The sequence below is a fragment of the Caretta caretta genome, chromosome 1 (assembly GCF_965140235.1).
Source record: "Caretta caretta isolate rCarCar2 chromosome 1, rCarCar1.hap1, whole genome shotgun sequence".
In the NCBI taxonomy this organism is placed as follows: domain Eukaryota; kingdom Metazoa; phylum Chordata; order Testudines; family Cheloniidae; genus Caretta; species Caretta caretta.
The window spans coordinates 354,634,068-354,649,390 of NC_134206.1; the positions used below are offsets into that span (position 1 = coordinate 354,634,068).

The following is a 15,323-nucleotide window of genomic DNA, read 5'->3' on the forward strand; positions in this document are numbered from 1 at the left end:
ACAGGCCAGTCCTTGCCTACAGACAGCCCCGCAACCTGAAGCAAATACTCACCAACAACCACATACCACACAACAGAACCACTAACCCAGGAACTTATCCTTGCAACAAAGCCCGTTGCCAATTGTGCCCACATATCTATTCAGGGGACACCATCACAGGGCCTAATAACATCAGCCACACTATCAGAGGCTCGTTCACCTGCACATCCACCAATGTGATATATGCCATCATGTGCCAGCAATGCCCCTCTGCCATGTACATTGGTCAAACTGGACAGTCTCTACGTAAAAGAATAAATGGACACAAATCAGATGTCAAGAATTCTAACATTCATAAACCAGTCGGAGAACACTTCAATCTCTCTGGTCACGCAATCACAGACATGAAGGTCGCTATCTTAAAACAAAAAAACTTCAAATCCAGACTCCAGCGAGAAACCGCTGAATTGGAATTCATTTGCAAATTGGATACTATTAATTTAGGCTTAAATAGAGACTGGGAGTGGCTAAGTCATTATGCAAGGTAGCCTGTTTCCTCTTGTTTTTTCCTACCCCCCCTCCCCCAGATATTCTGGTTTAACTTGGATTTAAACTTGGAGAGTGGTCAGTTTAGATGAGCTATTACCAGCAGGAGAGTGAGTTTGTGTGTGTATGGGGGTGGGGGGGAAGTGAGAAAACCTGGATCTATGCAGGAAATAGCCCGACTTGATTATGTAAAGAGTTGTCACTTTGGATGGGCTAGCACCAGCAGGAGAGTGAATTTGTGTGGGGGGGTGGAGGGTGAGAAAACCTGGATTTGTGCTGGAAATGGCCCACCTGTTGATCACTTTAGATAAGCTATTACCAGCAGGACAGTGGGGTGGGAGGAGGTATTGTTTCATATTCTCTGTGTGTATATAAAGTCTGCTGCAGTTTCCACGGTACACATCTGATGAAGTGAGCTGTGGCTCACGAAAGCTCATGCTCAAATAAATTGGTTAGTCTCTAAGGTGCCACAAGTACTCCTTTTCTTTTTGTCTGCTGACAGTGGCCGATGCCAGGTACATAAATTTAGTATCTCTATCTCTTGTCCCATTCAATTGTCAGACTGTCTAGAGTGACTCAGGACTGTGAGTGCCTACCTCAGTGCAGACTGTCAAAAGCAGGGCTGACACTTCAAACTGGTCATGTGTTCAATTAGATTTCACACACACACAAGCATCTAATGCAGGGGCGAGCAAACTTTTTGGCCTGAGGGCCACATCGGGTTTTGGAAATTGTATGGAGCACCGGTTAGGGGAGGCTGTGCCAGGCTATGCCCCCGCCCCCCCCTTTACTTCTCTTCCCCTGATGGTCCCCCCACCCGGGATGATGGCCCCATCCAACCCACCCTGTTCCCTGATGGCCCTCCCCAGGACCCCTGCCCCACCCACACACCCCCACTCCCTGTCCCATGGTCGCCCCCGGAACCCTTGCCCCGACTGCCCCCCACCACCCTATTCAACCACCACTCCTTCCTGACTATCCCCCCCAGAACCCCGTCCCCATTCAACCCCCTGCCATTCCTCGCCCTCTGACCGCCCCAACCCCATCCACACCCCAGTCGCACATTCCTACGAAGTGCAGTTTAATACACGACACCGGCAGCATGGCGTGCTGAGGCTGCGCGGAGGGGGAACAGTGGAGGAGGGGTCGGGGGTGAGCCTCCCAGGCCAGGAGCTCAGGGGGCTGGCAGGAGGGTCCCGTGGGCTGGATGTGGCCCGCAGGACGTAGTTTGTCCATCTCTTATCTAATGTGAACTCCCATCCGATGAAGTGAGCTATAGCTCACAAAAGCTTACGCTCAAATAAATTTGTTAATCTCTAAGGTGCCACAAGTACTCCTTTTCTTTTTGCGAATACAGACTAACACGGCTGCTACTCTGAAATACGTCCCCTTAGACACTCAGTCTATCTTGCCACCCAGGCAAACTGGACTATGTGATAGCTGGTCATGTTCTCCAGAAATCACAAATATTCCAGTCCCAAGAGACCAGTCACTCACCCACATCAATTTGCATCCAAAGACAATGCTGGTATTCAATTCCATAGTGAACTGACTAAAGGTTTATTAGCTAAGAAAAAGGAAAGAAAATTATTAAGAGGTTAGAGCAGGTAACATTCATGTACATATGAGTCTCAGTCTATAATTCCAAACAGTAGCAGACATGTAGTAATCTGCCAGTTTCCCAAAGGTCTTTCAGAGCTACCCAGACTAACTCTGGGGATCTCCATCTTCTCAATCAGTTATTCTGCTCTCTCAGAATCCAAACAGTTCAGAGACTGGAGAGGTATTAACGGGCCACTCTACCTTGAATGGTCCCTTACAATATGTGCTAATCACTTATGCTAAACAATCTGTTCCCTCTTGCATTTAGCTCAGAATACCTTTCCTAGACTTGAAGAAGAGCTCTGTGTAGCTCAAAAACTTGTCTCTCTCACCAAAAGAAGTTGGTCCAATAAAAGAGATTATTGTAATGGTCTGTATTCCTATGTTCACACATTTTACAAAACTATAATGGATTTTGTTCAAAGTATACCTTGTGAAGTGTGACGAAGCGGGACTGTTCTTAATGTTTCCTCTGAATACTGTAGGGGTGCCTCAGTTTCCCCTATGCATTTTTCAAGTCTCTAGGTGGTGGGATAAGGGAGTGTAATTGTTGCAGAGCAAAGGGCCAGGGTACATAAATGGCCGACACTTTGCCTCCTGGCAACTGATGGCCTGGGCCCTTCCTCCCTGCAAGGTGAGAGCTAAAGGGTTGGAGAACAAAGGAATCAGGTGACCTCCTGGCCTGGGAAAGGGACAAAGCCCAGAGGAGGAGGGGCTGGAGGGGGAGTCAGTTTGGTGCTGGCTGGGGACATGGAGTGAAGTGCAGATGTGGTTTTCTGGCTCACTGCCCCCCGAAATGGACCCAGCTGAGGGGTCCTCTTCTCTGCACCCACAAGCTCTGTTTTAGACCATGTTCCTGTCATCTAATAAACCTCTGTTTTACTGGCTGGCTGAGAGTCACGAAGTTGGGGTGCAGGACCCTCTGCTTCCCCAGGACCCTGCCTGGGCGGACTGGCTGTGGGACGCGCACAGAGGGGCGGAGGATGCTGAATGCTCCGAGGTCAGACCCAGGAAGGTGGAAGTTGTCTGAGCTGTGTGTTCTGAAGACAGTCTGCTCACAGAAAGGAGATTTCCCCAGAGTCCTGTCTGGCTTTGTGGGGAGCAGTTCCAGAGCATTGCCCAGGAACTCCGTGACATGAAGTATCATTTGAAAATGAATAATTTGCTGATTATTATTGTCCTGGTAAAATATGTGTGGCAACATTGAAAAGTTGTAAGATTCTACTGTATAACATTACTGAGACATGTTCCAAGTTTAGAAAAGCAGGCACAAACCAGTTCCTCAAAAACAAAAGGCAAACTGACGCCTCAGCCAGATTTAAACAAAATCAGATGGATTATCACCTGGTTATGCAACCATTCTTTGGCAGGAAAAAGAGTGCGAGCAAGGAATTTACATTTTGGCAAAGAAACAGATGGAGGTTCCCATCCTCTCAGACTTCCTGTCTCCTGAACCCTGGCTGGAGATGATTTTCGAAGAAAAGGAGAGCTATAAGAAAGGAGGATAGATGCCCCAAGATATCTCTCCCTTCGACTCTACTCACGGCATCAACAATACTTGAAGGATCATAGAATATAAGGGTTGGAAGGGACCCCAGAAGGTCATCTAGTCCAACCCCCTGCTCGAAGCAGGACCAAATCCCAGTTAAATCATCCCAGCCAGGGCTTTGTCAAGCCTGACCTTAAAAACCTCTAAGGAAGGAGATTCTACCACCTCCCTAGGTAACGCATTCCAGTGTTTCACCACCCTCCTGGTGAAAAAGTTTTTCCTAATATCCAATCTAAACCTCCCCCACTGCAACTTGAGACCATTACTCCTCATTCTGTCATCTGCTACCATTGAGAACAGTCTAGAGCCATCCTCTTTGGAACCCCCTTTCAGGTAGTTGAAAGCAGCTATCAAATCCCCCCTCATTCTTCTCTTCTGCAGGCTAAACAATCCCAGCTCCCTCAGCCTCTCCTCATAAGTCATGTGTTCCAGACCCCTAATCATTTTTGTTGCCCTTCGCTGGACTCTCTCCAATTTATCCACATCCTTCTTGAAGTGTGGGGCCCAAAACTGGACACAGTACTCCAGATGAGGCCTCACCAATGTCGAATAGAGGGGAACGAAAGCATCACTGGACTAGGGAGGGATCTCGGCTGAAGGGACTTCAGCCCGTCAGACTGCTACAGCATGTGGTGAGAGAAACTTTTGCTTTGTAATAACTAAGCTTGTTAAGTTAGGCATTGGATGCATTTTACCTTTTATTTCTTTGAAACCAATTCTAACTTTTATGCCTCGTTACCTATAATCATTTAAAATCTATCTTTTTGTAGTTAATAAACTTGTTTTATTGTTTTATCTAACCAGTGTGTTTGAAGTGTTTGGGAAACTCCATTTGAGATAACTGAATTTGTACACATCATTTTCCATTAATGAAGTGATGGACTGTCTATGAGCATGTGTTATCCCAGGGCGTGCGGGGCAGTACAAGGGGTACATTTCTGGGAAAAGCCTGGGACAGGGAGTTTACTGGTGCTGCCCTGCAGTCTAATTCCAGAGTGGCTGGCCGGCTACAGCCCTCTTGCACTACAGCTAGGAGTGATTTACATGCTGGAGGCTCTGTGTGAGCAGACCAGGGGTGGTTGCTCTCACGGCAAAGCAGTGTAAAAGCACCCCAAGTTGGAGAACTGAGGGGACACAGTTGTCCAGCAGTCCAGACTGTACCCTGGGGAATGTCACAATTACCTCACCCACCTTGTCTCTCTAATATCCTGGGATCAAGATGGCTACAACTACACAACATACAGCAGTGGGTTACCTAGGGCAGTTTCTCACCCTACGGGTGGAATCTTCAAGTGGGTCTTACCTCACTGATTGAGAACAACATTCTGCAAAATCACCAGCTCACTAGAACACAGCAGGAGGGAAGAGAGGTCAGGACAGGAGCATCTCATTCCCCTCCTCCTGCTGCTTCCCCACCTCTGCTTTGCCCCCTACTTCCTACAAACTCCAGCAATGGAAGATCTCTCTTTCCCCACTTCTCCAGCCCAGACAGTGCTCAGCTCTGGGGCGGAGGAAGAGCCATTCTAGAGGCTGGGGTGCCGACGCTGCAGTCTCTGGGTGCAGTATTTTCGCGGAGCTGAATGCTTTGTAGGTTAGGTTAGGGAGATGAGATGGGGGGGAGGGGAAAGGAAAATATCCCCAACGCAGCATCCCCCAATACAGCAGCCACCAACCCTCACAAGCACTATAGCCCTCATCATTTCCATCACCCACTCTACAGTGTCCCCCGCCACTGTTTCTTCTCATGATCCAAATCACACAATCCTATGCAAAAGGGTCACTGTATGATCTGGAGTCATTTCATGGGTGACAGATCCAAAGAGGTTGAGACTCACTGCTCTTTGAAAGGCCATCAGCATACCTCTTGCCTACAATGGCCTAATCTGCATATGCAATCATGGTAATTGCACATGCACATTACCTACTGGACTGGAAACATTGTGTGTGACCTGTTTGCTTAATCTGTTTAAAAATCAGATTCTCGTGCTTGATAAAAATCATTTTATGTTCCATTGAAATGCAGCCACCTCGGAGTAGAACATAACAGTCTTCAGACAACCTATAGCATCTGTACACAGCACTTTGGAAAAGGAAGTAAGGAAGCCAGTTTCCAAACGGCAACTGCAGGGGGGAATTTAGGGAGGCAGACCGTATCTACCCAAGTTGGAGTTAATAACCACTACTCTTGCGAAAGATAACTGGAGATCTTTGATAATCAGGACCATGGTTTTAAGTCTTTTCTGAATGGGGATATGTGAGTGAATGTGGGTAAGCAAGTGTGTGAAAGGGGGGCTACAAGTTCAACAATAAAAATAAGAATGCAGTATTTACTGTGTGCACATGTGCACTGCCTCCCCCAGTCACTCCAGGGACTGAACCAGTTCCAGAATAAGGAAGATGGGGCTAGAGTTTGTTCCAGTAATCCCCATCCCCAAATAAACCAGTGATATGAATGAGCTCTCCCCTACCATCTATTGATTAACTGGAGCAAAAGACCCCAGGAGCAGACTGTATTTATCTAGACTTTGCGTAGGTGATCAACAGACATCTCTGCTTTGCCAAAGTGATCAATTTTGACTGTTTTCGGTTAAAACTAATTTCAGTCTTGGACACAGGGCGAGCGAACTGTTGTTATCCGTACTGTCTGACTAAAGCACAGCAGAAATGTACTTAGTATATCCTAATTGAAGGTGGTCACCCTAACTGTAACGTCACTCACTAAGGGTGTATGGGTGAGAGAGAAAGCTAGATGCTGCCGCATCCAACTAAAAGTTTGTGTGTGAGGGCGTGGGGGACAGGTGTTCCTACTTGGTGGTACAGACTCTACTGACAGGGTCTACATGCCATGTGATCCTTTCTCTCCAGTGTTTAAAGACAGAGCTGGTTAGACTCAAGTGAGAGTCCTTGTGTCTTCCCAGGGATGACCAGAGCTGCAATCGCTAGTAAGCTGGGCTAGGGGGCTAAACCTTAGACCTGGTGTGGGTGAGGTTCCCCACTGGCCAGGGAATCACTGAGAGCTGAAATCACAAAGGGCTGGGCCAGGTGGTGGAACCTCAGAAAACAGCAACACAGCTAAAAGGGCAGTGGCAGCGATAAGCAGCAGCAGCAGCTGCGAGTGATGAGCAGCAATGGACACAGAGGTAATGCTCCAGCCCCACCACCTTCGCGGCAGGAGGTGAACCCCCCTGAATGTAGCCCCGGACTCTGGGACTTCGCTGATCTCAGACAACGAACTGAGTGCGGTACAGTGAGTGAAAGCGGGAGGGGCACATTAAAGGGGCATTCGTCTGTTGGACTTTCACACCACAAGATGGGAAACTTAAGGCAAAGAACACTACCAGAGATACTGGTAGTGTTTATAGAGCCCTTCAAATCCATGGATATCCGCTTTATATCTGCAGATATCTGCATCCGCAGATGCAGATAGCCATGGACCATTTTTGCAGGTCACAGATCAGATGTGGATACAAATTTTGGATCTAGAGCTCTGCAAATCCACAGATATCCACTTTATATCCACAGATTATTTCTGAGTCTCACCGATCAGATGCAGATACACATTTTGTATCTGCGCAGTGCTCTAGGTGTTTACTTACTGTTTGCATCATTTTGAATCATTGTTTTTGTTAATGCGGTGTTCCTTCTCCTCTTAGTACAGGTTTTCTCTTGTTATATATAGGTTCAGTGCTTCCCAGGAGGGATGTATTGCCTCATAGAGGTGCCATGGGCTGGTGTTTAGTTTTTCCAGGTTTCTGGATTATGGCTCAAGTTGGCTTAGTTTTGTAATGTTAAGAGGAACTCCGAGATATTGAACCAGGCCCTTGTGGCTGCTGACTCCACATGACAGAAGGGTTACACCCACCTGTGATTAGAAAATGGTCAACACAGACTCCCCTTCTTCTCTGGGCACACAACTATGCTTTATCTACTAATACTCTTTCTCAGTGCTCTCTAAAACAAGACGGCCCCCAGGCACATCTCCATCATCAACAAAGGTGGGATGGGCTCACACTCTCCTACCTGGAATGCTGTCTGGCTGTTGTAGTTACGAATCTCTTTGCTTGCACCACGGAACAGGAGGACCCGAGCACAACTCTCCTAGAAGAAGAAAACCAGAGAAGAAAGAAGGAAATTATTAGCACTGATATGACGGAAGAGGTGACCTTGGTTCATTCAGGAGTGGAGAGCTCCCTATTGCAAGGATGAGAAATAAGGTAACAATGTCAGAATTTACTTCTACAGCCTTAGATCAAGTCTCTCCAATTCCACGTCTCCTGACTCCATCACGGCTTCACGGGAACTGCCCTCCTGCCCACCCACAACCCAGACAAGCGCCATTTCTCCAAATACCCACTTAGCATTCAGAGGCACAGGGCTGGAAGTGCTCCCATCATACACTGTGCCTGGGGTGGGGGGGTGCTGTTCCCCATAATCTGGACATGTTCCATCCCTTTCTACCTTTTTGGGGGTGCTGTGCTTCTGTCAAAACACAGCATAGTTTAGGCAATATTGTGGTGTTGAAGCCAATGTCCTTCCATCCCTCCCATAAAGGCTTACATTCCCTGGGGACAGACAGTCTCCTAGCTGTAGAGTTAATGCAGCTGCCGCCCCACAAGCTAGAAATCATCCGTAATGTAACACTATCTGTTTAATAAGAAATAAACACAACGTATCATTTCTCATGCCTGGGGTCTTTCAGCCACCTAAACAGAGGAAACTGAAAACTCCATTTACAATAGGCAACAGAAGGAACAGAATCTTGGGGAAACCAGATTCTAAATCGACACAGCCCAGTAAAACAACCAGGGGAGGCTGGTCCTGATGGAGTGGCTACCGAGCTCCATCTGTATGCAAGAGAAATAGAGAATCACACAGGTCTCTCGCCATACCCCAGATTTCCCCTGCGCTGAGCTCAGTTACCAAGACAGGACATAGGGCAGAAAAGGATCCTGCAGGTTGCCTGGTCCCATCATATTTAAAACTTCAAATATTGGTCAAAAGGCCTTGAGAGCACTGTCGTGAGAACTGGCTGCCCGGGCCTGTCTCCCTGTCAGCCTTGAAGCACTTCACTCCAATGGATGGCATGAAAAGTGTGGAACATATTGTACCCAGCAAGCTCTGCTGCTCCCTCTAGGGAGTTCCCCCGCTAGACCCTTATGGTCAGTGTTGGGATCACATTAATGTTCTCCCCAAAGCAGTTGGGACAGCAAGAGGACACACTCTGCAGGCAGGAAGGCAAGACACCATTGTGACAATCTTCCCTGATGGGCTTTGGGCTCTCTCAGCAGCAGCAGGCTCTCTGGCCACATGCTGCAAGTCTTGTTCTCTCCAGCTGAGGAAAGGGCATTGTTCAGGTCAGATGAGACAGAGACATATTGGTGGATGTTACCAGCATACTGTTGATAATTAACTAGATTTTCAGTTTTCAGAGGGGTAGCCATGTTAGTCTGCATCAGTAAAAACAACAAGATTTTCAGTGTCACGCGATGACTTCTTGAGTAAAGGCTGCACTATTGCTTCCTTCAGAGCAATATGTAGCCTACCCTCTATAATCTCCACAAGCCAGGGGCCCATCATTTTTTCACCTGCCTTCACCAGTCAGCAAGGGCATGGATCCAAAGCACAGGCTGCTCTCATCTTTGCCCTGAAGTGCAAGAATACCAAGATGAGAGCAGCCCTCACAGTTCACAAGCAAGTGGCAATAGCTCTGTGGAAGCTTGCAACGCCAGACAGCTACTGGTCAGTCAGGAATCAATTTGGAGTTGGCAAATCTACCATGGGGGTTGCTGTGATGCAAGTATCCAACGCAATCATTGAGCTGCTGCTATCAAAGGTAGTGACTCTGGGAAATGTGGTGGATGGCTTTGCTGCAATGGGATTCTCTAACTGTGGTGGGGCTATAGATGGAACGCATATCCCTATCTTGGACCGGACCACCAGGGCAGCCAGTACATAAACCGCAAGGGGTACTTTTCAATGGTGCTGCAAGCACTGGTGGATCACAAGGGACATTTCACCAACATCAACGTGGGATGGCCGGGAAAGGTTCATGACGCTCATGTCTTCAGGAACTCTGGTCTGTTTAAATGGCTGCAGGAAGGGATTTACTTTCCAGACCAGAAAATAACTGTTGGAGATGTTGAAATGCCTATAGTTATCCTTGGGGACCCAGCCTACCCCTTAATGTCCTGGCTCATGAAGCCGTACACAGGCACCCTGGACAGTAGTAATGAGCTGTTCAACTATAGGCTGAGCAAGTGCAGAATGGTGGTAGAGTGTGCATTTGGACATCTAAAGGGTCGCTGGCACAGTTTACTGATTCGCTCAGACCTCAGCAAAACCAATATTCCCATTGTTATTGCTGCTTGCTGTGTGCTCCACAATCTCTGTGAGAGTAAGGGGGAGACGTTTATGGCGGGGTGGGAGGTTGATGCAAATTGCCTGGCCGCTGAATACGCGCAGCCAGACACCAGGGCAGTTAGAAGAGCATAGCAGGAAGCACTGCGCATCAGAGAAGCTTTGAAAACCAGTTTCATGACTGGCCAGGGTACTGTGTGACACTTCTGTTTGTTTCTCCTTGATGAAAACCTGCCCCCTTGGTTGCCTCTAAATTCCCTGTAAGCCACCTGCCCTCCACTCTTCAATCAGAGCTTGCTTGCAAAGGAAATAAAGACACTATCATTTAAAAAACATGTATTCTTTATTAATTGATTATAAAAATAGGGAGATAATTCACAAGGTAGCTCGGGTGGGGTGTGGGAGGAGGGTAGGAGGGAAGGAAAAGGCCACTTAAAAACTTCTTGAATGACAGCCTTCTGTTGCTTGGGCTGTCCACTGGGGTGGAGTGGTTGGGTGCCCGGAGCCTCCCCCGCCGCGTTCTTGGGCGTCTGGGTGAGGAGGCTATGGAACTTGGGGAGGACGGAGGGCAGTTAAGCAGGGGCTGCAGCGGCAGTCTGTGATCCTGCTGCTGTTCATGAACCTCCACCAGATGCTGGAGCATCTCCGTTTGCTCCCGCAGTAGCCCCAGCATTGCCTCATGCCTCCTCTGATCTTCCTGCTGCCACCCCTCCTCATGTTCATCGGCCACTGTCCTGTACTCTGCTATTGTGTCCCTCCACACATTCTGCTGAGCTCTGTCAGTGCCAGACGACTGCATGAGCTCAGAGAACATTTCATCGTGCGTGCGTTTTTTTCGCTGCCTTATCTGAGATAGCCTTTGGGACGGAGGAGGGAGACTTGAAACATTTGCAGCTGCTGGAGGAAAAAAAGGGAGCGAAGTATTTAAAAAGATACATTTTACAGAGCAATGGCCATACTCCTTCATGGTGAACAACACTATTCACATTACATAGCACATATGATTTTGGTACAAGGTCGCATTTTGCATCTTATATTGAGTGCCTGCAGCTTTGGTGTTAGAGATCACACATGCAGTGCCGGGCAACAGATTTCCACTTGCAGGCGGCCACGGTAAGCCATAGTCTTTCGGCTTCTGCAATCTTCATAACTGCAGCGCCCTCCTTTCCCATACCAAGCAAAGCCCGCTGAGCTGGCCATTCAGTGCTGCGGTTTTCCTGTTAACATGCAGCAGCAGAAACCAAACTAACCCCCACCCCATCCAATTCTCTGGGATGATTGCTTTACCCCTCACCGCACCGCACGGCTGGTATCAGGGAAGATCCCTGCTAGCCAAACGTGAACAGCTCAGCGCCAATGACCCCCCCAAACGTGGCTAACTGTGGGGAGGATTTCTTTTCAGCCACAGGCAAACAGCCCAGTAGGAACAGCCACCTCTGAATGTCCCTTTAATTAAATTCCCCTATTTCAACCAGGTTACCATGAACGATATCACTCTCCTGAGGATAACACAGAGAGATAAAGAACGGATGTTGCTTGAATGCCAGCAAATACCGGGACCATACGCTGCCAGGCTTTGTCACGCAATGATGCCAGATTACTTGCTACTAGCATGGCGTGGTAAAGTGTCCTACCATGGAGGACAGAATAAGGCTGCTTTCCCCAGAAACCTTCTGCAAAGGCTTTTAGAGTACCTCCAGGAGAGCTTCATGGAGATGTACCTGGAGGATTTCTGCTCCATCCCCAGACACGTTAACAGACTTTTCCAGTTGTTGTACTGGCCACGAATGCATCCCAAGTCCTCAGGGCTACTTAATCATTAAAAAATGCTTGCTTTTATAACATGTATTATATTTTAAAAGGTACACTCACCAGAGGTCCCTTCTCCGGCTTCATTGGATTGGGAGGGTATTTCAGTCAGAGTGATAAAAAGATCCTGGCTGTCGGGGAGAACGGTGTGCTGTGTGCTCTCCCCAAGCTCGTCCTCCTCCTCCTCATCTTCCCCGTCTACAAAATCCTCAGGCATGGCGGAGAGTACCCCATCATCGGAGTCCATGGAGAGGGGTGGGGTAGTGGTGGCGGCCCCCCCTAGAATTGCATGCAGCTCAGCGTAGAAGCAGCATGTCTGGGACTCTGTCCCGGAGCATCCGTTTGATTCTTTGGTTTTCTAGTATGCTTGTCTGAGCTCCTTAGGTTTCATGTGGCACTGTGTTGCGTCCCCGCTGTAGCCTCTGTCCCTCATGGCCTCTGAGATTTTCTGAAATGTTTTGGCATTTCGTCTTTTGGAAAGTAGTTCTGATAGCACGGATTCCTCTCCCCATACAGCGATCAGATCCAGTATCTCCTGTTAGGTCCATGCTGGAGCTCTTTTTCGATTTGGGACTGCATAGTCACCTATGCTGATGAGCTTGCCTGGCCAATCAGGAAATGAGATTCTAAAGTTCCCGGGGCTTTTCCTGTACACCTGACCAGTGCATCCAAGTTCAGAGTGCCATCCAGAGTGGTCACAATGGTGCACTGTGGGATAGCTCCTGGAGGCCAATACCTTCGAATTGCGTCCACACTAACCCTAATTTGAAACAGTGATGTTGATTTCAGTGCTAATCCCTTGGGGAGGAGTACAGAAATCGGTTTTAAGAGCCCTTTATGTCGAAAAAATGGCTTAGTTGTGTGGACGGGTGCAGGGTCAATTCGATTTAACACTGCTAAATCCGACATAATCTCGTAATGTAGACCAGGCCTTTGTCACTTAGCAGTAGCCACCGAAGGGACATAGCTGCTATGGTTGAGTACCCAAAGAGTGACCCTCTCCCCCCCGCCCCCCACAGCCCTCTGCAAGAGACATCTTAAACTAAAATCCCCTTCCTAACCTTGCACCCATTCACTAGCCAGCAACTGTCTCTCCCAGCTAAGGCCCTCTCATGGCCTTCCATGTCATCCCTCTCAAAACAAATAACCCCCTCATTACTCCAAGCATTGTGTCCCCCCCGTCCCTAGAACCGCTCTGCCACTACAGTGAAAGGAACACAGCACAAGCACTGACTTCCATGGTCTCTGCACCTTACCCCACCAGTCTCACTCTCACAGAAACAATAGAGAGAAGAATTCAAGACCGTCCTTACCCTTAACCCCAAGGGCCTCTCTCACTCATGGATTCACACCCTTTTATCTCCCCCTCTCGATTTTTAAGACTCACTCTCAGAAAGAAAGAAGATAGCACACAAATTGACGATACCTCTTGGCCTCTCCCAGCACACGCTGTCCCCGCGTCTAATCCCACATCACCTACATCAAGCCTCCTCGCCACATAGTCTACCACAGGTACCACACCAGTGGATTCACACTTTACTAATTTCCCACCCTGCTGGCCTCTGACCCTGGCAGGAGAAATGCCTCAAATATAACGTATTACTTGTCCCCCACCTGGGCCCCTCTACATAAATGATCTACTGTTAATGCCATTTAAAAGATAAAACCAGAAAGAAACCACCACTCAGGAGGCCTGAAGGTGTGTGTGCCTGGCCAGGCTGTGAAGAGTCCCCCAAAAATTGTTCCTGCTGGTGGTACAGGGGCAGTGCCAGGCCACAATGTAGACACTGCCTCCTACTGGCAGGGTCCCTGTGTCCCGACATGCATCATTCCACCACAACCTGCCATGAAGCCTCAGCAAGAACCTCTGAGATTGCTCAGAGGACATCAGACTCTTCCCCCAGGGAGGTCTCCCAGTGTGTGAATATCTGAAAGAAGCTGCCATGTAAGGAAGGCAACTTGTGCCTAGTCTCCTGCTTCTGGCGCCCTCTAGCCATACACTCAGCCTGCCAATGAAGAGGAGTAGATACCCAGTAATATAAAACAGTGCTGAAGGGCAGGATGGACCTTACTAAGGGCTACTGGCAAGTGCCGCTGGATGCAGATGCCCGGCTGAAATCGGCCTTTATCACCCCTCTGGGGCTCTATGAGTTCCTGACCCTGCCTTTCGGCCTCAAGGGAGCGCCGGCCACCTTCCAGCGCCTAGTGGACCAGCTACTGAGGGGGATGGAGAGTTTTGCTGTGGCGTATATTGATGACATATGTGTCTTTAGCCAGACCTGGGAGGACCACGTGTCCCAGGTTAGACAAGTGCTGGACCGACTCCAGGGGGCTGGGCTGACTGTAAAAGCGGAGAAGTGCAAGGTGGGGATGGCTGAAGTATCTTACCTGGGCCATCGGCTGGGGAGCGGCCGCCTAAAGTCGGAACCAGCCAAGGTGGAGGTGATCAGAGACTGGCCCGCTCCTCACACCAAAAAGCAGGTCCAAGCCTTTATTGGGATGGCAGGATACTACCGAAGATTTGTGCCCCACTTTAGCGCCATAGCCACCCCCATCACTGAGCTATGCAAGAAGGGGAAGCCAGACAAGGTGGTCTGGACCGAGCAGTGCCAGGAGGCTTTCCGGGAGCTGAAGGAGGCTCTGGTCAGTGGCCCAGTTCTGGCAAACCCAGACTTTGACAAGCCCTTTGTGGTGTTCACCGACGCCTCAGACACGGGACTGGGGGCGGTGTTAATGCAGGAGGATGAAAAGGGGGAGAGACACCCCATCATGTACCTGAGCAAGAAGTTGCTACCCCGGGAGCAACACTATGCAGCCATCAAGAAGGAGTGCCTGGCCATGGTGTGGGCCTTCAAGAAACTAGAGCCCTATCTCTTCGGGCGGCACTTCACCGTCTACACCGACCACTCTCCCCTGACCTGGCTGCACCAGATGAAAGGAGCCAACGCCAAGTTCCTGAGGTGGAGCCTGCTCCTGCAGGATTATGACATGGACGTGGTCCACGTGAAGGGAAGTGCCAACCTGATAGCAGATGCGCTGTCCCGGAGAGGGGGCCCGAACTTCCCCAGGTCACTGGTCAGAGTGACCCCGCTCAGTTCAGTCTCGAAGGGGGGAGAGATGTGACGATGTGACTCAGCAGGGAGGGGGGAGTGTTGACCTGGGAATGTGCCCTGGGGATGGGAGACCTGAGAGCCTGTCACCTGAGCCAGGAGGGGGAGGGGGAGGGGGAAGAGAAATTATCAATGGAAAGGAGGGGGAGGGGGAGGAGAAATTATCAATGGAAACACCCTATTTCCGACTAATCCTGTGCAAGACCCCATATTGCAGGACTGTTCCCTGCATTGCTAGTGGGGTTGCTTGGCTCAACCCCCTTCTTTTGGGGACTATCCTACATTCAAGCAGGTCTCACTGGCAGGAGCTTTTTCCTGATATACACCTTTAAAATTACCCTTTCTTAGTTTCAGCCATTTACTCCAAGCTA

At 49.1% G+C, this 15,323-nt stretch overlaps 1 protein-coding gene across 12 annotated transcripts in view; it reads right to left on the reverse strand.

Moving 5' to 3' along the window:
- Positions 1 to 15,323, reverse strand: part of SHANK3 (SH3 and multiple ankyrin repeat domains 3) — a 675,575-nt gene that overhangs the window by 521,115 nt on the left and 139,137 nt on the right. For all 12 annotated transcript variants that reach the window (XR_012666651.1, XM_075124628.1, XM_048820302.2 and 9 more), the window contains exon 8: positions 7,697 to 7,774. Coding sequence is in view for 11 of the 12 variants with exons in the window: in XM_075124628.1 (XP_074980729.1) it covers positions 7,697 to 7,774 (78 nt within the window). In the remaining variant the exon portion in view is untranslated. The remainder of the gene's footprint in view (positions 1 to 7,696; positions 7,775 to 15,323) is intronic.